Here is a 19,526-nt window from a genome sequence, read left to right on the forward strand (position 1 = left end):
TTATGTTTTCACAGTGAAAGAAATACTACACCCCACGTCAGAAGACCCATCCTGGATTACTGAGCATCCAGTTGTGCTGGAGCGCCCGGAGTTCGATGTGAGTGTGGTTCTGAGCAGAGGCCTTTGGACACATTTGAACAATTTAACTCAGCAAGGTGGAATTGTAGCCAACACCCAGAGCTCCTCTATCCCACTGTACATGCAGAATAAGTAGTAATGAAGGCACACCTTATATTAGAGTAAAAACTGGTGAAATCTCTCATATAACAATTCTGGTGTCTGTTACACCAGTTTTCTGTGATCATCTTGTTTAGACTGTAAACTGCTCTAAAGGCATGATTCTTCCTTCCATTATCCTATGTTTTTTTGGAAAGCAACAAATAAATGTAAACCCTAAAGCTGGCTGCTGGAAGAGATAAAATGCTAATTTTCATATGCTCCATTTGTTACTGTATTGCCTTCCCAGAAAATTCTCAGCTTGGTTTTATGTCTATCCCCCTAATGCCAGCAAAAGAAACAGAAATATAACAGGCGGTGAAATTGTAATTATCTCCTCTGATTACCTCTGGAACAAGCCAGGACATAGACTGAAGTTCCCTATTGGACAGGAGGCTCAGTATCCCTAACCATGTCTGTACAATGCAAAGGGGCTTTAGGCAGAGATACTGAGTTAGGTGCTGACCACACTGAGATCAAGTCAATTAGTTCTGCCAACAGTGAGAACTTCTGAATGGTGGGGCATTGTCTGGGCAGTAGGTTTCTGCTCTGCACTCAGTTGTATAACACAGATGTGCCTTCCACAAAGAAATGAGCTCAGATCGTGCCATAAAATCCACATCCCCCTGTGCTGGATGGTAGGTTCTCACTAAGCCTGTTATGAGACAGTGCTGTGACAGACACATCTAATTTCAGGTCAGCTTCTGAAAGCTTTATGTAAGCAAAATTTGTAGTCACTTAACAACCCAAATATTATTAGAATGGAAAGAGGTATAATATCCTCAATTTCATGCCAGCTTTTCCTGAGTTTTAAAAACTAATCACTGGTGTCTAAAATACAAATTCATATGGATTTACCATAATGGCTTAAACATAGTGTGGATTTAAGTTAACTTTCAGGGAAGGTCTTTCTCTTTACTAGAGCTGTCTAACTAGTTTAAAATATTGCACATATTTATTTTAGTAAGACAAAGAATTCTTCCATCTTTACATTCTATCTGCGGATAATCTGGCAGATGTGCAGGAAAGAAGATTTTAGAGTAGCGGTAACTTTGCAATAATAAATTTTAATCCAATTCTAGGGAATAGTATGTATGAGAAAAAATTGTGGAAGTTATATTTTTCTGATTATGAGCTATGAATAAAGTAATCTATGACTTCAATCAAGAACTCTAATTACGTAAAAGATATTGAGTATATCCCCAAACCAGCTGTGTACAATCTGCAATACACAGATAATTTGGGAAGTAACTTCACATAAATTTAAGAAAATCAAAAACATGCTTAAACGGTAAAAAAATGATCAATTACTTCCACAGATGTCAAACCTTTATGGATACACTTAAGTAGAACTGCTACCTATGGAAAAGAATTTTGCTATGATTCTTCTTAGCTGATTTGAGAATAAGTTGGATTTGTATTATCATACATACTTATGACATAATGTGGGTCTGTCATGACTTCACTATCTAATTGCTAGCAGATGGTACCACTAATTTTTTTTTTTTGAGTTTTACAGATCTCTTAAAAAGTAAAGCAAAATTAAGTCTATTTTTCGAAATCCATATTTTCTTGTTATTTCTGTGAATTGTAACAGGTAGAATGCTCTGGCTTACTGAATACAATGCCTTTCTGGCAGCAGAAAATGGAAAATCAGGGAGGGAGTTCTGTGTTTGCAGTCATCTGTCATATTTGTAAGCCTTTCAAAAGACATTAGCAAAAACCAGAACTTGCCAAGATGATATTAAACTTGTTAATATAATATATTGCACTGTAACAAGAATCTTTGAATAATGTTAGTTGCCATAGGAACATCTATCCACATTCGAATAAATGATGAAGTGCAATCCCTGGCAACTAAGTGCTCACATAAAAAAAATGTATTGAGAAGCTATTGCTGGTAGTCCTTATTCATTCTTTATGGAATTTATACATGTAATTTGTTTCTAATTTTGTATAGTAACTGTTTTTACAGCTTTATTTATAGTGGTCAGTTTTGCCAAAAAATATTATTGCTGGAGCACATGTCTATGTGGTATATATACTTTTCAACTGCTTGTTACCATATAAATTAAAGAATGTAAGGAGACTGTGGTGGCATAACAACTGGCATTTTTAAATGTGATCAATGCAGGTAAACAAGTAATTTAATAAAAATTTCTTAACTGGCCTGTTTCCAAAGCATTCAAGTGCAGTTTGAATGAAGCTGAAAATTTAATTCACCCACATTTCGACCAGGAGTAAAATTTCAAAGTGTTTGGATTCTTCCTGTTATCCCTGCTGGTCAAGTAACAGAAAGAGATTTGACAGGAATGGCGTGCTACAGAAATAGTTAAAATGGTTTTGAACTGTAATATGTATTATAGAACCCTGTGTCCACTGCCCACTTAACTTTGCTCATCACCATCAGCAGTTGGTTAGTTCTTAGTAAATTGCTGCTTCTTGAAAGTGCTTGGCAGGTTTTGTATCCCATGGGTTTTTTTGGTCCGTATCACATTGATATGTGGCCATGTGTCTGTGTGAAACACTAATTCCTGAATTTTAGGCTGGCAGCTTGCTTTTGTAGCCTTGACCAAATAAATTATCTCTTTATTGGCTTTTCCCAACATAATTACCTCATCAGACACCATGATAGTAGATTAATATTCAAAGATGAAATGTGCTAACTATTTTAACTGTAAATCAAATAATGATTGGGACGTGAAGTAGTAAGTAAACAGTGTGGAAATTGGAGATGTAAAATCAAATTATCTTTTCACATTCCAAACAATTAGTTCTGCATACTCTTTGTTGTTCATAGTTACTGCTGATAGATTTATTTTTTTTTTTCTGCACAGGCATCTTGGCCTTGAAACTAAAGTTATTCCAGGTTCTCAACATTCTTCTTTACATTATGGTTTTTGTTTCCCTCCTGAGTTCTTATGCCCCAAAATTAAAAGATACCAATAAATGATCACTGGGCATGCATACATTCAAGCTCTGTTTCTATGCTGTTTTATGTATCATAGTAACTGCAATATTATAATTAATATATTGACTGCGTACCTGAATAATAGCTGCTAAAACCTCATCATGCTTTAGGAAGTCAGGCAGAATTTATCTTTGGTTTAATTAGAGATGGACAGATTCATTTTTTTAGTACAAGAAAGGATAAGGGGTTGGGTATAGATGCCAAATCTGTTGATCCTATGAGTGATGTTGTACTCCAAACAATCTGAATGGCTGCTTTGCCTTTTCAGTGGACACGACTGGACATGACATATGCCACAAGGACATGCATTTTACATGTATGTTGCACACGATTAGCAAAGGGTCTATATTTGCCAATCCTCCCAGTTTAGCCCCTCCTGCTGCTGTGCACTGCTCTCTCACAGAGGCAGTAGTACAAGACTGCTGCTGCCTGCTGTTAACACCCTCTATGTCTTCAGCTCAATGCAGATAATCAATGTTTCCCCTGTAATAGTGGAAATATTAATAGTAGGTTTATGTTCCAGGACAGCACCTTTCTAGCTGAACGTCCCTCAGCAGATGAATCGACAGTCAGCAATGCCTTGCCCTTTGATTACACCAAACCAGACTCCACTTCAGACAGTGAACAGTCCAGTGACAGTGAAATCCAGCCAAGACCAGAATCCGTGGACTCAGAGGCCGGTTTGGCACCTGAAGCTCCACTTTCCTCAGAGGCTGACGACACTTCTTTGCCTGATGGGCTGAATTTAGAGGATGGGAGTCAGACTCCTCATTTGGTCCCTGCACCAGTGTTAGAGCATGATTCTGAGGACTCTCTGGAATGGTTTTCACCCCCCAGTTCTTTAGATGGTAAGTTAATGCCATTGACTGGAGCTTAAATTTGGATGGCAGTGTTTTCTGATACTCACCAAATTACAGTTCACCAAAATGACTTTTCAAAACATCTAAAAATTGGCTTTCTTTCTCTGCTAGTTTTTACCTTTCTTGTATGCATATACTTAAGAACAATATACCAAGGTAAAATGTTTGTAATAGCTAATAATGCCTGTTTATCCCTTCTGGAAATGATACACACATGATGCTTGTTTAATTTCATAGAATTAATTTTGCATGTCTTGACTTGGCCCATATAATATCTGAATGGAAAGTGGGACAGGTCAACATGGGTCCATCTGACTTTGGCATACAAAGGCCAGGATATATTATGGGAAACATGTGGAATACAGATCTACAGATAATAAAGTTAATGTAATTTGACCCTTTTTATCATAAACAACAACTAATTGGAAATTTATTTTTATTTTTAATAGTTGAAGATACTGGACTATCTGAAGATCTTTTGCCTTCAAGTCCCTCTCACCTTGTGCCTGAAGAATTTCCGTCTACAGATGATTATGCAGTTCCTCTGCTTCCTGCACCAACAGTGGCCTCTTCATCAGTCATAGAGACTGATGTTAAAGAAATAGTATCTGCTGAGAAGGAAGAAGAAACTCAAGGTAGTCCTGAGGGCAGTGACAGTGCAGACTCTGTGGAAGAAATTCCTTTTCCCCTAGAAGTACCCCCTATGGAAGATGAAACTGATATATTTCTTGGCGATAGAGTTATATATGATGATGGGTCTGGTTCAGCTTTTGATGGTTCAGGAAAAGAAATGGAATCAAGTATCTGGCCTTGGGAAGAAGCAACATTGGAACCAGTTTTTTACCCTGGTCCTGATAGCTGGCTTGAAGATGACAATGAGTCTTTGTTAATCAAAACTGAGGATATTCCTGAAGGCATGATCTTAGACTATATTCTCAACTCTGAGAATAAATTAGATTATGATCCTTCCAAAGATGAGAATGAACATATAGTCAATATAAAAGATTTCCTTGATGAGTCTGAAATATTTGTCTTTCCAGAGACTACAACTCCGCCAGTACCTCTGTTACAGACAGAAGAGCCATCATCTGTGGAACCATCTACACAGGCAGAAACACTGGGCATGTATGATTCTTCTTTTGTTAAACCATCCTTGGTTTTGGAGCCTTCGGTGGATCATTCTGCTGTAGACATGCCAACTGGAGAGGTGCCTGTCTCACCACAGTACACAGATCTGTCTGTGGAAGATCGTCTGCTTACATCTACAGAGACTGTCAGTATGGAGCAACCTGAAGAGTCTAGTGTAGATCAGAACATAATTTCTGAAGAAATTGAACACCAAAAGGAAGACAGGACAATGGTAGAAGAACTATACACAGTGAAGCTGTCAGATGTAATGGAAGCTGCTACAATAGGACACTTGGACACAAGCTCTTCAGGAACCATTCTGCCTGCAGGTCCTTCCATGGTAAAGCCTGATGCTTCCACAGAGGAGCAGCAAGCCCTAGATTCATCACTGGCAGGCCAAGACACTACTGGATCAGCAGTGAAGAGACCAGCTGATGTTTGGCCTACTGACAGAACACTAGAAACCTCCTTAGATCAGACAGTGCAATTAGCAACGCCAGCTGCCCCTCAAGTTTCAACTGCAGTTCCTCCTGTGATAGATCAGACCACTGTCCTGGAGGACTTTGCTGGGCAGGGTGCTACAGACCATGTTTCCATGAGCTTCAGCACTGCTGTGAAGTATGAAACAGTGAGAGTAACAACAAGCCCCACTGAGCTTCCATCCCATCTCCCTCCTGTGGGAACCACAACATCACTGTCTGTGGCTGCCTCAACAATGCTGGGAGATGAAACGACAAGCGCCCTAGATATTTCAGTAGACCTGGACCGTGTGAGCACTGTCCACTTTTTTCCTGAGCAGACTGAGGAGGGAAGGAGAATGACCGAAAGTCACATGGAGCTAACAACTCGTATCCAGTCCACAGAGATGGCCAGTGTGGCTTGGGCCACACATGAAACTCACTATAGCAGTACTGTCCCATCCCGAGCTCTAGTTGTGTTTTTCAGTCTTCGGGTTACCAACATGATGTTTTCAGAGGACCTCTTTAATAAAAACTCCCCTGAATACAAAGCATTGGAACAGCGGTTCTTGGAACTGGTGAGAATGACTTCTATACTAAATGTCCACGACCAGATAGACACAAATTGTTGGCATTGATGTTTAATAATCTCTCTTGTAGAGAGCAACTCAAAACTGGTGTTTACAGATACGATTTTTGTCCCCCCACAGGAAAATTCTGTCTGGAGACAGGTGGTGGGATGTTTGTCTTTTATTTAGTCAATATTCTCTCTAAAGCAGAACTTTTTAGTTCACTTTTTAGTGATGAGGTAACTTTTCTGCAACACATTCAACCCATCCTAAGAGGTGGTTCAGGGAGCTAAGCTGGTCCTTCCCTGGCTGATGACTAGCAAAGCCTCACAGGAGTTATACAGCAACAACTGCCAAGTTTTAACTGGGAAATTCACCTCTTCTAACTGAAATGAATATTTTTTTGTGGGAGATAAGGGAACAAAGAACAGAGGGGGAAGTGGGACATGCTTCAAGGAAAAACCCTGTGAAATAGCAGTTATGGCTGGTGCTTAGATCAAGGGAGAACTGTATTTCTGAATCATAAGTTTTTAGAAACTGTCTGACAATTGGTATACTCTTAAGAGATGCCTGAAGTACTCAGGCTCCTGGCAGGCTGCCAGCACAGAACTCAGTTGGGTAAAGGTTAATGCATTTGCTGCGGGATTTGGATAAAGTCATTCAGACTCCTGCTGTCTGATGCAGTAACAGTGCAACAGAACTGAGTAGAGAGAGATTCAAAGATTCAGCTTTTCTGTCACATCTCCTATGTTGCAGCTGGTGCCCTACCTTCAGTCAAATCTGACGGGATTCCAGAATCTGGAAATCCTGAACTTCAGAAACGGCAGCATTGTGGTGAACAGCCGAATGAAATTTGCCAAACCTGTGCCTCGGAACGTCACCAATGCTGTGTACTTGATCCTGGAAGACTTCTGCAACACTGCATATCACACCATGAACCTGGCCATTGATAAATACTCCCTGGATGTGGAATCGGGTAAGGACAGCAGGGAAATGCAGTGTAAAAGCAAGGCATTTAGAACAATTTCTGCTTTAAGTACTAAGGATCCCAGCAGCTCAGAGACTGCCCACTGATTTTCACAGACTGGGCTTCAGAAACACAATCTTTCAGAGTTTAAACAAACAAATAAAAATCTGTTATGGGACTAAAGAGATGAAGATAAAAGTGGGACTCAGACAGAGCAAGCTGTATGGGATCCATATAGAATTATAGAGACAAATTGACTCATGTAATACTCTATACAATACCACTGCACTTTACCTGGGGAGCAAGGGAGTAGCCTGCTCAGGTAGAACAGTGGTGCTCATCTCTCTTTTGTTTAGTTTCATGTGTGGTATGAACTTATTCCATGTGGTTACTCCGACAGGTGGTAGCCAGTTTAGCTGCCAGGTGAGCATCTGCACAGGTAACAGCCGCTGCCTCATTCTTGTGGTAAGGCCTTGATTGCACTAAATAGTTACAGGCCCTCTTGGTTCACTTCTCTGATACAGGGAGAAAGTTTTTTTTCTCTGTCCAATTAACCAGTAGTGGAGAAAGTTTTTTTTCTCTGTCCAATTAGCCAGTAGTTTACCATATAAGCAACTCAAAAATATTGCCTGGTTAGAGAAAAACAAGAGTGCTGACCTGTTGGCAAATGGTAACTGTTCTTCACAGGTAGCTCTCTTAAAAAGATGGTCTAATTAGCATGAAAAAATCTTCTGATGTTGATCATTTAGGTGTATGCCAGCCTCTTAAGCTTGATACAAGTGAGATCTCTTGAATGCTATAAGCTTGTGTTCCTTGCAGACAAAAAGGCAAATCCCCTCATAGCAGATGGTGAGTGCCCAAAGTCCCACTGCCCTTCCCTATATGCTGCCTAGGTTTTCTGTAACAAGAAATGCTGGAGTTCAGCTGTGTTTTACTCATTTGCAAAATATAGTTCCAGCAGAGAGAGAAAAGTAAGAAAAAGATCACTTTATATACTTGTTTTTTTGATTGTTTTGTTGGGTGGTCTTCTCTGTGCCACTGGCATGCACTGTGCAGACAGAGGAATACTTGCTAGTGCTTGTTCACCTCAGCAGAACCTTTTGTTACTTGGGAGAGATGCACACTGGATTTTTGTGGATTAACTAAGAGACCATTAGAGAAAATGGCAGCAGACAGGCAGCACTTTGCCTCAATTAGGGTTCTCCTCTATCATTAATATATTCTGCTCTATGTATTGTCAGGTGAGCAAGCAGATCCCTGCAAGTTCCAGGCCTGCAATGAATTCTCTGAGTGCTTAGTAAATCGCTGGAGTGGAGAAGCTGAGTGTGTCTGCAACCCTGGCTACCTGAGCATTGACGGGCTGCCGTGCAACAGCATTTGTGATCTGCAACCAAACTTCTGCCTGAATGATGGCAAGTGTGACATAAGCCCTGGGCAAGGGGCCATCTGTAGGTAGGTCATCCTGCTGTTTGAAGTTGTGCTTCCTGTATGAAAACCCTTTATTGTCTCCTGTGTTGTAGCATTCTACAAGATTTGTCTAAAATTCTGTACAATAATGTATAACAAGTGAGTAGATATTATCGTTCATGTTATGCTGCTGTGTGCAAGTCCCAATATTAACATTAGTTTTCCTGTGTATATATCAGAAATGAGACAGTAACAGATTAATAGAATAGAAACATCAGGAAATATGCTAACTAGGAAAAATGGTTGCACACACAGTTGTTCAAATCATTTGCATTGACCTTTGGGGACAGAATTTATCTCCAGAGGTTCTGTGAAGTAGCAAAGTGTTGGATAATGTCATATAACATATAGGAGTTAATTCCATCACAAAAGTTCATCCCTGAAAGGCAGACTGATAGAGAACAAATATTTTAAATATAATGCTTTTGTTTAAGAAAAAGTTATAAGAGTAAATACTGGACATTTGGCAAAAATCATTTGTGATTCATAAAAGGATCAAGGCACAGGCCCTATAGTTCAAATTTTTGCTTAAAAAAAGATATAGATGCATCTGAACAGGATTGCTGTATTTTGCAGGCAATGGAAAAGACTTAGTACAAGATACAGACAAATTGATGCTGCTGCTGACACTGCATTTAATTTTTTACTTTTCAAGCAAACTAACAGTCTATTTTTAAAAGCAAAATATACCTATCAGCAAAAGTTAAGAGAATTATTGCAAAGAAGAATATTATTACTAGCAGTTATTATTTATTTCATGTGATTTTCTTTTTAAAGCTTACCTAGAACATCTTTCAAATCATAGTCCTAGTATTTAACAGAAGAAAAAAAATTTAAAAACTATAAAAATGGGTACTATCACAGATGTATTATAACTTTGATAATATTTGTATAATAGTGTTAATTAGAAGCAGGTAAGTATCGTAAGTATCTGAAATCCAGCATGTTCCAGCCTGTATTTATTAAGAACTTTCTGAAAAAAACCTGAAGTATTGCTTGCTACTTTCAGAAACTATTTCAGATAATTATGTTAGAAAACTTAATTTACTGATGTTTCTTATCAATAAGGTTCATTGCTGTGTCATGCCACCTTACAATTCCTTGAGTTTTTGTAGTAAAAACTCCCAAACACACATAATGCAAATATGTTATTTTTCCTGGTGTATTTAAAGTCAGTATTAACATTAAAGTTCTCATGTTTAAAACCAAAGTAAGGCAGGAATACTGAATACTGTTTTGGGCAACCATTCCAAAGATACAATCTTGAACATAGACTTCTTTCTATCATTTATTTTGTGTATCTATTTAACAAACCATTGTGGAGTTCACTACACTATAACATTTTGCTCAGTTAACACACCTTCATTTGTATTTATGTTACAAGATGATAAAGGCAACTGCTATATCAGTTGTACGGTACTGGATATGTCACATGCAAGGCTCAGGCAAGGCAGGACTTTTTACTTAGTCTAAACACCTTCCAGTTTTAACAAATCACAGGATACTCTAAACTGCAAAAACCAGTGACTTTTTCCATCACAAATACATTACCCTTTTACTCTTTTACCTATCTTCATTAAATTCAGTAATTGGGGTAGTTCCTCCTGGAGAAGAGAAGGCTCCTATGAGGTCTTCCTATGGCCTTTCCATATTTAAAGGGGGCTTATAAGAAAGATGAGGACAAACTCTTTATCAGGGCCTGTTGCAATAGGACAAGGTTTTAAACTAAAAGAGGGTAGACTTAGACTAGATATAAGGAAGAAATTTTGTACAATGTGAATGGGGAAACACTGGAACAGGTTGTCAAGAGAGGTGATAGATGCCCCATACTTGGACTGGATGGGGCTCTGAGCATCCTGGTATAGTTGAAGATGTCCCTGCTTATTGCAGGGGTTTGGACTAGGTGGCTTTTGAAGGTCTCTTTCAACCAAAACTGTCTCATGATTCTATACCAAAAAGAATGTTCGCAATAATAATAATAATGAAGAAAATTGGTGATTGAACAATGCGAACCTATTTATTGAGGTGACTTAACTGAGGGCACACCCTAATGAGAAGTTAAATACATTAATCAAAGCTTTTGCTGGTGCTTAATTTCCCTGTGTTTCTTTGCGGCAGGTGTCGTGTGGGAGAGAACTGGTGGTACAGGGGGGAGCACTGTGAAGAGTATGTGTCTGAGCCACTGGTTGTGGGTATTGCAATTGCTTCTGTGGCAGGATTTCTTCTTGTGGCATCTGCTGTCATCTTCTTCTTGGCCAGGACCCTTCGAGACCAGTATACAAAGAGTGACAGCGGTGACTCACAGGGGTAAGTGACACCATCTAATACTTAAGAACACATCAGCTGCAATAAGGATAATTCTGTCGTAAGTCTTATATCACACAGTTGACAAGCAACAGGATGTACAGGCACCTCCAAATGCCAGGCTTCCTGAGTCTATCTGCTGCCCTTCCAGGCTGCAGAGAAGCTCACAGTTTGTTTATTGCTCCCCCAGGCAGGGTGACAGCCTCTCGTCCATTGAGAATGCAGTTAAATACAACCCCATGTATGAAAGTGATACGACTGGCTACAGCCATTATTACCGGAGATATCCTCAGCTAACGTCCTACAGTTCCACCAGTGCAGAGACATCCACAGACTACAGCAGTGAAGAGATCAGGCACATTTATGAAAACAGTGAGCTTACTAAGGAGGTAAATGATCTTATTTTCATAGTGTCATGGGAAAGATCATGTAAGCAGTAAGCTTATTGCACACTTCTAACCTCCGAGGTGGGCCCAGTCTTTCCCCAGTGTCTGTGCTCTGGATAAACAAAATGCAGCTATGACTGCTGCAACTACTTAAGAGAAGACAGAAAGGGTTTTTTTTTCCTGCTTGCTTTTAGGTGCAGAGAAAGGAATGGGTTTGTTCTGACCTGTAATGAATTTCACATAAAAAAGGAGCTGACTCTTTAAGTGACTTCACAGGATTTGGGGAGGTTTAATGTGTTGCTCAACACAACCTTTACCTTTTAATGCTAACTATCTTATGTAAGAGGAGTTACACAGTGAAAAACTGGTACATCCAGGTCTTTTCACAGTTTTTTTTTGTTTTGGGTACTTTTTGATGTTTTTTAAAGTTTAGGTCTTTCTATAACCTGCAAGTTAGATCACATCCTTCTCCTTTCTTCCTGAATACACAGTATCCAAGGTTTACTCTAGAAAGCTAAAAAGAAGGGATTTATTTACATCCTGGAACTAACCACATATCCTTAAGAAATTGTGAGAGGAGTGAATCCACCATGTAACTGGAATACTACTGAAATAGTAGGCAAAGTATCTGTGAGAGATAAATGGTTTGTCAAAGCCTGTTGAAATAACACATTCTGTCCAAACACTGGTTTTGGTTGAAAAGTAAAGTATTACTGAATTCAGATGAAGTGCTTCACTTAAAAAAAAACCAAAAAACAAACAACAAAAAAAACCCAAACCCAAAAAAACTCCAACAAACAAAAAAAAACCCCACAAAGTGTCGGAGTGCACAGTTTCAAGCTCTACTCCTTGCAGCAGCAATGCAAAGGAGTTTTATTTTCCAAAAACCAGAAAACAGCTATTTCAGTAGTATTCTAGTTTCTATTATGTACTTACAATTCTGTGTCTTCTATTCTAGGAGATTCAGGACAGAATTCGAATTATAGAGCTCTACGCTAAAGATCGTCAGTTTGCAGAGTTTGTTAGGCAGCATCAAATGTGAGTGAAATGTCTTGTCTGCATATCTAACTCCTTTGATGTTTGCTCCTGTGGCCTTTACTACATTACAGTATTTTTTAAGGGTCTAGAAACTCTGGGACACTAAAGGCTAAGATTTCAACATTATTTTTGAAGAGGTTCGACCCTTTAAAAATACTTAATAATCACTGTTAAAAGTAGACAGCCCCAGAAAGTATGTTAAAAACAGTGAAGAGGAATCCCAAAGTTAATGGGTGTCAGAGCTCTAACATCAGTTTAGGTCCTTGAAAGCATAGATAGAACCTTCTTAACTCTCCTAATGTGTTTCCCATTGCCTAGTGTTCTACTTAAAATAGAAATTTTGAAAGCACGTTAGTTTATCTTGGCAACTAAACCAAAACCTGACAGATCACTAGTACGATCCTGTCTGGTATGGTGGGCTCTTACCATCATAGAAAGTTTACAATTCCAAACAATTAACCAACCTGAGCTGTGTGCATTGATGTAAGCTAAGCAAGAAGAAGGTCATCAAGGAATTAATTATTAGCATATGCACTCTCATGAACTCCCACTGTAGCAAGCAGCAAATCACAGCTTGCTGAGTTAGTTTGAAAGATACTGTAGTAAAATTCCTTGGGATTCTGTTAAAAATAGCTACAGTAGCAAACAACTTATGTTCTCAGATCTTCAGCTGTAATTTTTTTTAATTGAAAATAACAGCAGTTCACATTTTTCCATGTCAGTAGTTCATTTTTTCATCTTGAAAAGCATCAGCGTCTGAATTTTCCACAGCTGGAAAGCAGTAAGGGCTGTCTTATATAAGCCTTGAATCCAATGTTTGAAAGAGATGAGCTTAATCATTCCTTCTCTGTTTTTCATTTCAGGAAGCTGCTTTAAGAAAAAAAGAAATTGATAGAATACACGTGGGAGATAAAGACTACCTTGTTGCCACAGCAACGGGCTCAGATGTAACTGCAAAGTTACTTATAGTCTTAACATTGCATGGATGGATACAGATGTTTTCTAAATGAATGACTAAAATGTACAGATGTCTGTTTATCTCAATTACTTCTGGCTTTTCCGTGTAAAGTGACATTTTTGAGAGGCGATCAGAAGTGACAGAGGTTATGAAAGTTCATTTTTATTTAACTCCAAAATGGACAGTGAAAGTTTTGTACACAAAGGCAAAAAAATCTCCTCGGGCAAGAGAAGATACATGCACAACCAAAATAAAATGCTCATTGAAAATCCCTGTCTGGCATTTATCCCCTCACTGGAGGCTCCAGTAGTATTTCATGGGTACAAAACACTAGTGGGAAGGAGGGAAGGAGTTGTAGGGGGAGAACTATTGTGCTAGAATTGTGTTAGCATTATTTTAAAACATTCCCGTTATCGACACAAACATAACTTCACTGGAAAAACCTTCCTTCTGTACAGATGCCCGATGTATGTTTTGCCACCTGGCATCAGCAAAACAGACGACAGCACTGAGCCTGCAGGCCTCCTGAGGGCTCTCCCCAGCAATCAGCATCCCCACTGCCTGTGACCCCAGGGGAGCCTTGGCAAGGCAGGGCAGTTCTGCTGCAGTGCAGTACAGTGTCTTTAAAGCCAGGATGGTTGGTTCTCCAGCTGTTTCTGGCAGACACACCAACTGAGGCACTGAAGGGCTGCTGTCATACAAATGTTCTGTGAGGCTTAAGTGACTAACATTGACTTTTTTTGTATGTGAATAATTGGTTTCATATTTTGTAAGTTGATATGCATTATTTATTTGTTGTGTGTTTCCTTATCAGCTTATTTTCATCATGGATTTAATTGTTGAAATAGAAAGATGGCTAGTTTTAATGATGAAATGCTACAGTGGCATTCGTGCCCATCCTTTTATATATATTATATTTAGTGTTTACTTAGTGTTGAATTGAGCCAACTAATACTTGTATTTTCTTTACTGAACTGGGCAATAGCCTTCCATGAGCTCCCTTTCAAATCAGGCTGTAGTATTTAAGTGTATCCATATTTAGTAGGTTGCAGCACTTTTCTGTGGGGAAGGGGAAAAGTGAGATTATTCTTAGTTTAGTGGAAATCAGCATGGAATTCCTTAAACAGAAGAAGCTGGCCTGAAACATTTTAAAATAACTTGAGATTTACAGAAGCAGAGTTTTACCTTCAAGTTATGAAGAGAGTTCTGACTACATGTTAAGGTGTGTTGGGGCTCTGTTCAGTCACTCAGTGACTCTCGTTTAAGGCATTAACACAGCTGTCAGGGTTAGGGCACAATTATGATCACATTAGCTTATGCAAGCAAAAATGGCCAAGTTATTTATATCTACGATGTCTCTAGTTCTCGGCCCACATGTGCCAACAGCTACCTGATACTTTTTAGTATCTTTAGTACTTTTATTAATAGTGAGAATTACTTAATAATTGTCTGTAGGCAGCTTAGCTAAATAACTGAATACTTCAATGCAATTCTTCTACGTGTCCCAGAGAACCTCACTGGATCACTGGTGTAGTACCTTCTTGCCTTGAGTGGCAGGGGATGGGTATCAGAGCCACACATTTGTCTAAGAAATGCTTATAGAAACCACTGTAAGCCAAAGTAATGCCAGACAGCAGTTAGTAATACGGTGCTGCTCAACACTTTCGTGACCAGGTGTTATGAGACAGAGGCCCCATTCTACTGGGTGGCCCAAGGGCTGTCAGAGCAGCTGGTCCAGAGTTTCTGAGGCACAGCCCACTCCTCCTGGCCCTGCAGCAGAATGGCTGAGCCATCCTGTAACACCAGGGCCTGTGATCATAGCAGAGAACTACTGGGCTCAGGGTAGGCATCAGCTTGTGACTCGTTTCTGTGCAGCTCAGCTGCCAGCCCTGGGAGCTTCAGTGCTGCTCCTGCTAAGTGCAGCAGTGGATGGCAGCTGGGATCAGGCATGTTTTAAAGGTATTTTTAGTATTTTCTATGCACAAGCTGAGAAGAGGCTTGGTTACACTGAGTATGAGGTATTTCAGTGTATATACAGTGATATTTTCTTTGTGTGTGTGTGTATACATATGGACATGACGGTATCTTTTCACAACAATAAAAAACTATTTCCAAAATATTTTTTCTATAAAATTCATGCAGAGACTATGAGTTGGACACGGATAAGGCATCTTAGCCATGACCATTTAAGCATGTAGGACCAGAAAGTCTGTTTTTTGTTTGTTTTTTTTTTCAACAGGGTTGGCTAAGCTGTTAAACTCCTTTGCTAACAAAAGTGCCAAATGTAGTTCATTAATGCTTGTGAGATTGTAGTCTAAATATTCATTCTGGAAAGCACATACCTAAGTACCTTGCTTTTAGTGAAACTCTTTGCCTATTTTGAAGATGTTTTGTCCCCAATCAAAGAGCCAAAGCATGTAATTACTAAGGTGATCTCAAAATCTTAAAACCAAAACTGACTCCCTCTGCTTCAAACCTCTTCACCTGAACTGTTTGGTGATGCATCTTGCAACATGCCAAGAACTTAGTGAATGACTGACTTTCTTTGACATTTTCCCAATCTAAGGCAGAGATAAAGCACTCTAAATATCCTAACAAAAAAAAATAATAAAAAAAGCCCAACCCAAACCAGTTCAATGTATAAATCTACCAGTCTGTTATTGGTTAACATGCAGGGTTTTGATTGCTAAAAGTTAAAAATGCAAGTTCAAATGACTTTGCTTAATATAAGAGCATAAAAAGCCGTTATTGTTTACTAAACACTGACAGGTCTATCAGCATCTGTGGCCCTCCTCAAGGCTTGAAACACAATAAAATGAGGCCCTGCAGAACACTACCAGCTGCCCCTTTAACAGGGGATCTCGAACAAACAGCAACTCATGTTGGAGCACATCTACTGCAAAAGCTACTAAGTGCAAATTCTGCCTATACTATTTCTGGGGTCTCTCAAGGCCTTCCCTGGTGCCTCAAGGTACCAGAATTCTACCACAGCTGGAAATTCAAACAGAAAACAAGTCTTCTTAGCTTCAAGACTAACAGCATTTCAAGAACTGTGTGCTTGTCTTTTATTTGGTAGCTTTTTAGCAAAGCACAGAGCCTTGGACACCAAAAAGCTAAAAGACATTGAGTAACTGAGTATCTATTCTGTTAAGCTCCAGGCTTCCTGTACTGCTGGGTAACAATTTGGTTCCAGAAAATAGATTTCTTCAGGTCTTCAGAAGTAGCTGAAACTATGAATTTCTCATCTCCTCCAAAAAAAGAAAGCATAAATAAACTCGTTAGAGTTTTAAGAACTTATAGCTTAAATGTTAAAATGGAAAAAGTCTTCAACAATCAAGACTTTCACTCATGTTCCTCATCAGACCTGCTGGAATCAGTCCGTGTTGTGAATGGCTGCAGAAGGAGTATGGGAGGACTCCGAGCACTCTCCCACATGGAGTCTGCGGACAGCAGGCGTGCTAAGGTGCCAGAGCTCCAGTGCAGGGTCAGTCACCTCATTCTATTAAAACACAAAGCAGAAATATTGACCAATACCAATTTGTCTGTCTATCTGTAAGCATTGGAGGGCAGACACAGACTGACTTTGTATAGCACAGGAAATGTGCCAGGGCATTGTTACTGTTTAAAAATTAGTAGAAAGCACACAGGACTTTCGTGGCCCTTTGTTTACTTGAAATGTACTATAACACCAGCAGTATTTCTGTCTTTCCACTACTTGATCCAGTTTGGGAACAGATGTGTTATGTTCTATGTAACATTGATCCATTTGCTTTTGTTTCTCAACTGAAAAAAAGAAAATTCCAAAGCTGTTTCTGGGCTAGGAATTCTTTTCATTTGTCAATCCAAAGAGGAAGGTTTTGGCATTGCCATGTGCAACACTAGTTGGCTCTCTTCCTCTAAACTATTAATAACCCCCAGAAATTTTAGTTGAGTTCCTGTCCTCTTAGACTCTTGCCCATGCTGGTTCTCACCCTCCTTGCTGGGTCACCCACTGCACTGTGTGGTGGGAAACACATTCATGGCGGGCAGGTCTTCTTGGAGGATGGCAGCAGGGTGCAGGACTAAAATGATGTTTTGCCTGAGGTGCTGCAGCTGTTCTGAAGGAGTCAGCTGAACACCACCTCCAAACCTGCACTTTTAGATTTCCTGTGTTTCCAATTAAACACAAAACCAGATTTCAACTTTCATTTGTTTCAGGGTGAGAAATACCCTCAGTACTGGAATTTTGTGGGACAGATGCCAATTTATTATATTTTGTAAAAAATCAGTTTTACCGTCAGCACATCTAAGGACTACGTTTCTGTACTAAATGTATAAGTTGGAGTAAACTACACTTAAAGCTTGACCTTTTGTAAGGGGACACCAGCCCACTGCCAGCTCCCATTTATACAACCAAAACAACAAAAAAATACTGTCTTGAATCATTGGAGGTTTAAGTGTTGTTCAAAAATCTCATATTAAACACAAATCAGACTTAGTCCTAACTGGAGTTGCGATTGCATCTCCACAGCTGATTACCAGATGGGGAAACTATGCCTTTCTGGAAAGGCTGACGTAGCTTGAACAGAAATGAAAATGGGAACAATAATGGATACAGCCATACATCAAAACTTTATGCAGTAACACGGGCATGCATCTGGATAAAAGAGGGCAAGTGAAGAGGTAGATTGTCAGAGGTGAGCCTACAAGCAATCCCAAGAGGGAAAGATTTCCATCTGCTCATGGAAGACAGCTACAAGGAAATTCACTCAGCTCCACCTAAAGGGATTATATGATCTCTCATCCCAGAAAGGGAGTGGAATGTAAAACAGTGCCAGCAGCAGCACAGGGCTTGAGTCTCCCAGCATGATCTACAGGTAACTGCTGGCTCAGTTCACTGTTCACAGTTCCCTTCATCTGCTCAGTAAGGGAGTGGCTGTTGTTCCCGTCCCTAATTTGAGATGGGAAGATCAGAACTTTTTGATCCACAAAAATGCTTTATACAGTTTTCCAGTAAACCAGAGACTGCTGCACAGCTTTTTATTTTTTGTCTTTTATTATTTCTTCTTTAAAGTTTTGATTAAAAAAAATCAAACCAAAACACACCACCAAAAAAAAAAAAAAAAAAAAAAAATCAACAGAACTTTACCACACTTATTTTTAGGGTTTTCTTTCTACATCCTTCCCTTAGGCATGAATAGAAAGCCACAGCCATGATAGGAAGGCAGTGTGGTGCTACAGAGCTCTCACATATGGAGTTCTCACTTTGCCCTTCTTGCCACCACAGTAGCATTTATAATGTCAGCATGTCCATATCTGTTTAAAAAAACATCAAGCTAAATAATCCCACACTAAAATATTGTCCCAAGGCTTGCAGGAAATGTGACTGGGAGCCTCATACCTGTAGAGATTGACCTTTCAGGAGACTCAAATCTTTTGCATTATGCATAAAGCTCCTGATGGGACATGTCTAATGCAACACTGAATACACCAAACTAACAGAAAGCAGATTCGGTGGATATGTGACTTATGAGTAAGGCTGATGGGAAGTGTTTTTGGGGCCATCTCTCAGCACACCACATGACACCACTGACATTTTTCAAGGAGCAAAGCACGCAAGAACTTTGCCCTTACCTGCCAAGAAAAAAGGAGATGGAAGTGTCTGGTAAGGCATTTGAAGTAGAGAACCAGTCTACTTGCAGAGAACCACCAGCTTGCAGGCAGCCCAAAACAGTCTCCAAAAAGGGACAATTTAGCCTGGAAAGAAGGAATAAAGTGATGCTAGGAAAAACAAAACAAAAGAACAGGTTATTATTTTAAAGGTTAAAAACATCCAATAATCACTATCATTTGATATACACTCAAGTCAGTAAGCTGCCCATGGCTAAGCAACCTTAATATTGCTTTGAGAAGAGCAGGGCAGAACTCTGACCATTTTGCCCCCAGTCAGGCCCTCTGCAACCTGCTGCTGCCACATCTAGAGATAAGCAAGGAGGAAGGATTAAGTACACCATATGTATCTATCAGTGGATGTTAAATGGAAAATTTTACTTCTGAAATATTAGTAAGGGATGTGCATGACCAAGTATTGCTGAGGTTCTGCATTTCACTGCTCAGCACCTATTAGAGAACTGTCCAGTATCAAGTACTCAAGCTGCCTGTGAACAAACTTGTAAACCATCAACCATTTCTCCAGATGGAACACTGCAGCGTCCCATGTCATGA

At 39.5% G+C, this 19,526-nt stretch overlaps 1 protein-coding gene across 3 annotated transcripts in view; it reads left to right on the forward strand.

Moving 5' to 3' along the window:
* Window positions 1-13,668, forward strand: part of IMPG2 (interphotoreceptor matrix proteoglycan 2) — a 57,344-nt gene extending 43,676 nt beyond the window's left edge. For 2 of the 3 annotated variants that reach the window (XM_029960669.1, XM_018074754.3), the window contains exons 12-20: window positions 15-97; window positions 3,711-4,035; window positions 4,497-6,211; window positions 6,959-7,178; window positions 8,411-8,621; window positions 10,755-10,943; window positions 11,131-11,329; window positions 12,285-12,364; window positions 13,228-13,668. In XM_029960669.1, coding sequence (XP_029816529.1) covers window positions 15-97; window positions 3,711-4,035; window positions 4,497-6,211; window positions 6,959-7,178; window positions 8,411-8,621; window positions 10,755-10,943; window positions 11,131-11,329; window positions 12,285-12,364; window positions 13,228-13,240 — 3,035 coding nt within the window. In that variant the 3' untranslated portion in view covers window positions 13,241-13,668. The remainder of the gene's footprint in view (window positions 1-14; window positions 98-3,710; window positions 4,036-4,496; window positions 6,212-6,958; window positions 7,179-8,410; window positions 8,622-10,754; window positions 10,944-11,130; window positions 11,330-12,284; window positions 12,365-13,227) is intronic. The other variant, XM_025895326.2, reaches the window with a different exon arrangement.
* The last annotated feature ends 5,858 nt before the right edge of the window (window positions 13,669-19,526 follow it).

This window comes from Manacus vitellinus, unplaced genomic scaffold, assembly GCF_001715985.3.
Source record: "Manacus vitellinus isolate BGI_N305 unplaced genomic scaffold, ASM171598v3 scaffold_28_pilon, whole genome shotgun sequence".
In the NCBI taxonomy this organism is placed as follows: Eukaryota; Metazoa; Chordata; class Aves; order Passeriformes; family Pipridae; genus Manacus; species Manacus vitellinus.